Source organism: Xenopus tropicalis, chromosome 7 (genome assembly GCF_000004195.4).
Source record: "Xenopus tropicalis strain Nigerian chromosome 7, UCB_Xtro_10.0, whole genome shotgun sequence".
Lineage (NCBI taxonomy): Eukaryota > Metazoa > Chordata > Amphibia > Anura > Pipidae > Xenopus > Xenopus tropicalis.
Window position 1 is genome coordinate 96,756,649 of NC_030683.2, and position 3,990 is coordinate 96,760,638.

Consider the following 3,990-nt stretch of genomic DNA (forward strand, 5'->3'; position numbering starts at 1 on the left):
CTTTGAGTTGGAGCTCTGTGTGTGCCCTGTAGTGAGCGGCGCATGGAGCAAGCAAGGAAGCTGCCATTTTGGCACAACTTCTAATTCTCTTCCTGTTTCTGTGGCCCACCAGTGCCTCCTGCCTGCCCCAAATAAGTGGTACACACAAACCTTTACTAGACTAATGGCACTGTATAATTACTTTTTCATTTCATAGTTACATAGTTACATAGGGTTGAAAAAAGACCAGAGTCCATCAAGTTCAACCCTTCCAAGTAAACCCAGCACCCACAACCCACACCTAGTGATCTAATTACATTTTTTTCTATTCACTTTCACATAGCTATTGATTGTACTTGTACGGCCAATTACAATGGTCATTGTACAACAAGACAAATATAACTGGGATTGTGAGCACTGGTCACACAGTACAATAATGTCATTGTTTGGCTGTATTGGAATTTTAGTACTTTTATTCTATTCTGTATTGTTCTCGATTACTTGTTTTTGTGTTCTAAACTTTCATTTTGGGTCTCTACATGCCACATGCCTGGATTTCATATTTATGATGTTGTATCTCAGTACCTAAGGATATGTGGTAAAGATGCTGTAAAGCGCAAGTTTTGAAAATAATTTTTATAAAAAACAAATATTTTTGGTAGTTTGGAGTATGGAGACATATTTACCTACCTCAGCATAATGCTTACTGAAAAATGTGGTATATGTAAAAATACAGTGGCTTGCAAAAGTATTCGGCCCCCTTGAACTTTTCCACATTTTGTCACATTACAGCCACAAACATGAATCAATTTTATTGGAATTCCACGTGAAAGACCAATACAAAGTGGTGTACACGTGAGAAGTGGAACGAAAATCATACATGATTCCAAACATTTTTTACAAATAAATAACTGCAAAGTGGGGTGTGCGTAATTATTCAGCCCCCTGAGTCAATACTTTGTAGAACCACCTTTTGCTGCAATTACAGCTGCCAGTCTTTTAGGGTATGTCACTACCAGCTTTGCACATCTAGAGACTGAAATCCTTGCCCATTCTTCTTTGCAAAACAGCTCCAGCTCAGTCAGATTAGATGGACAGCGTTTGTGAACAGCAGTTTTCAGATCTTGCCACAGATTCTCCATTGGATTTAGATCTGGACTGTGACTGGGCCATTCTAACACATGGATATGTTTTGTTTTAAACCATTCCATTGTTGCCCTGGCTTTATGTTTAGGGTCGTTGTCCTGCTGGAAGGTGAACCTCCGCCCCAGTCTCAAGTCTTTTGCAGACTCCAAGAGGTTTTCTTCCAAGATTGCCCTGTATTTGGCTCCATCCATCTTCCCATCAACTCTGACCAGCTTCCCTGTCCCTGCTGAAGAGAAGCACCCCCTGAGCATGATGCTGCCACCACCATATTTGACAGTGGGGATGGTGTGTTCAGAGTGATGTGCAGTGTTAGTTTTCCGCCACACATAGCGTTTTGCATTTTGGCCAAAAAGTTCCATTTTGGTCTCATCTGACCAGAGCACCTTCTTCCACATGTTTGCTGTGTCCCCCACATGGCTTGTGGCAAACTGCAAACGGGACTTCTTATGGTTTTCTGTTAACAATGGCTTTCTTCTTGCCACTCTTCCATAAAGGCCAACTTTGTGCAGTGCACAACTAATAGTTGTCCTATGGACAGATTCCCCCACCTGAGCTGTAGATCTCTGCAGCTCGTTCAGAGTCACCATGGGCCTCTTGGCTGCATTTCTGATCAGCGCTCTCCTTGTTCGGCCTGTGAGTTTAGGTGGACGGCCTTGTCTTGGTAGACAGTTGTGCCATACTCCTTCCATTTCTGAATGATCGCTTGAACAGTGCTCCGTGGGATATTCAAGGCTTTGGAAATCTTTTTGTAGCCTAAGCCTGCTTTAAATTTCTCAATAACTTTATCCCTGACCTGTCTGGTGTGTTCTTTGGACTTCATGGTGTTGTTGCTCCCAATATTCTCTTAGACAACCTCTGAGGCCGTCACAGAGCAGCTGTATTTGTATTGACATTAGATTACACACAGGTGCACTCTATTTAGTCATTAGCACTCATCGGGCAATGTCTATGGGCAACTGACTGCACTCAGACCAAAGGGGGCTGAATAATTACGCACTCCCCACTTTGAAGTTATTTATTTGTAAAAAATGTTTGGAATCATGTATGATTTTCGTTCCACTTCTCACGTGTAAGCCACTGTATATTGATAATGAGTGAATACAGAGAACCTCTTGTTTTTGTTTATAAGTTGTGGTCATGGCCTCATTGCACCTCCGCCTTATGGTTTAAAATTGAGCAGTGAGCAGAACTTTCCCTTTTTTTCTATGGGACCGAAGACACTTTATTGTGTTTGATTGCAACTATGTCCCTGAAGAACACAGCTAAGGAAGGGTTACACAAGCATCAGATAATAAAAAACAAAACTATATACCTGTAGATATATATCCTGTGTTACTGAGATGCTAATTTGCAAGGGAACCAGATACTAGGCATATTTGCATTTTTATTGACCCTGTTGCCTCCAATCTGTGTTGAACCATTTTCCTGTGTCTCCTGCAAAGCTCAGGTGCACATAAAATTGCAGTTCTATAAAATCGGAGAAAAATCAGACTTGCTTCCAGAAAATGCTGACAGTATCGCAAATATCTTGGGCAGTCATCCTTATAATAACATGGCCATGTGGATTCATCCTGAACTCATCGATTGTAGCCGTGTATCTCCGCACCAGGAAGAATGAAATGAAGCGTGGGGAGTGCGACAAAATCCTTCTGGCCATGGCTTGCTCCAATGTTCTCCTGCTGAGCATGATAGCATTTGATATGACCTTTGTTACCTATGGACTCTATATCATGTTTGCCAAAGAATTCTCCTTGGCCATCAGCGTTATACTCTTCTTTTCTATTCACTTTTCATTCTGGCTTACAGCCTGTCTGTCACTCTTCTATTGCCTGAGACTGGTCAACTTCTCACATCAAGTCTTGACTCATTTACAAAGAAGAATGTCGATAGTGGTTCCCCTGTTCCTGCTGGCCTCACTTCTGATTTCATGGCTTATTAATGTTCCATTAATCTGGATGGTCCAAATAGACACCAATCAAAACTCTACGAGTATTTATCAGGATTACATATTTCATTATGATCGACTCTACATGATTTTTAACATTGTTTTTGGTAGCACTTTGCCTTTTGTTGTAACTTCTCTCTGCATTGGACTCTGCCTGATATCTCTTCTGAAGCACGTTCAGAGTATGAGACAGCACATTTCTCAGTACTGGAGTCCACAGTTGAAAAGCCATGTTAAGGCCTTCAGGACAATGTTGCTTCTTTTGATTCTAAACCTGATTTTTTTCACAACGTTTGGTAGCCTTTATCTAGTACAGAATAATCTTGGAGCTGTATTCCAAGCTGTGCTTTGGTCTGCTACCATGTTTATTCCATCAGGGCAAGCCACTATTCTGATCTTTGGAAATTCTAAGTTTGCGAGCACCTGGTCAAAGGCTTTGCCAATGTTTGGGTCATGTGATAGAAATGTTTAATGCTGCAAATAGGCACATGTGTTTTGTAGAACAGTCTACTAGGGGGAGGACAAGCCCTCATTATACTGTATAGATCTGTATTTAATGTGTTGTAGAGATCAAGAAGATATTTTAAAAGGATATTGTATGGATAAATAGTAAAAAATAACTGACCTAATGTATCTTTTCTGTTTTAGATTATTCATTTAGATTATAGGAGAAGGAAAGTTACAATCACCGGGGGGTGTCAAAATGTTAGGCACCCCCCCATTGATTGTAATACTCAGGGCCGGATTTAACTTCTGGGCTCCCCTGGTATTTGTCAAAATGAAGCTGTGTGCTCCAGGCAATACATAGCAAATGCTAATGAAAAGTAAAGTCAAAATAATAATTTATGTAATGCATACATTGTATTAGAGACATGGTTCTCTATAGAGCAATTATTGCTAATCTATGATATAATCATTTA

The 3,990-nt window shown here is 40.6% G+C and overlaps 1 protein-coding gene across 1 annotated transcript; it reads left to right on the plus strand.

Annotated features, from left to right (window-relative positions):
* Positions 1-2,630: 2,630 nt before the first annotated feature.
* t2r53 (bitter taste receptor 53) lies at positions 2,631-3,542 on the plus strand. Its single transcript, NM_001172036.1, is given in 1 exon segment — positions 2,631-3,542. A coding segment is annotated over 1 exon segment (912 nt).
* The last annotated feature ends 448 nt before the right edge of the window (positions 3,543-3,990 follow it).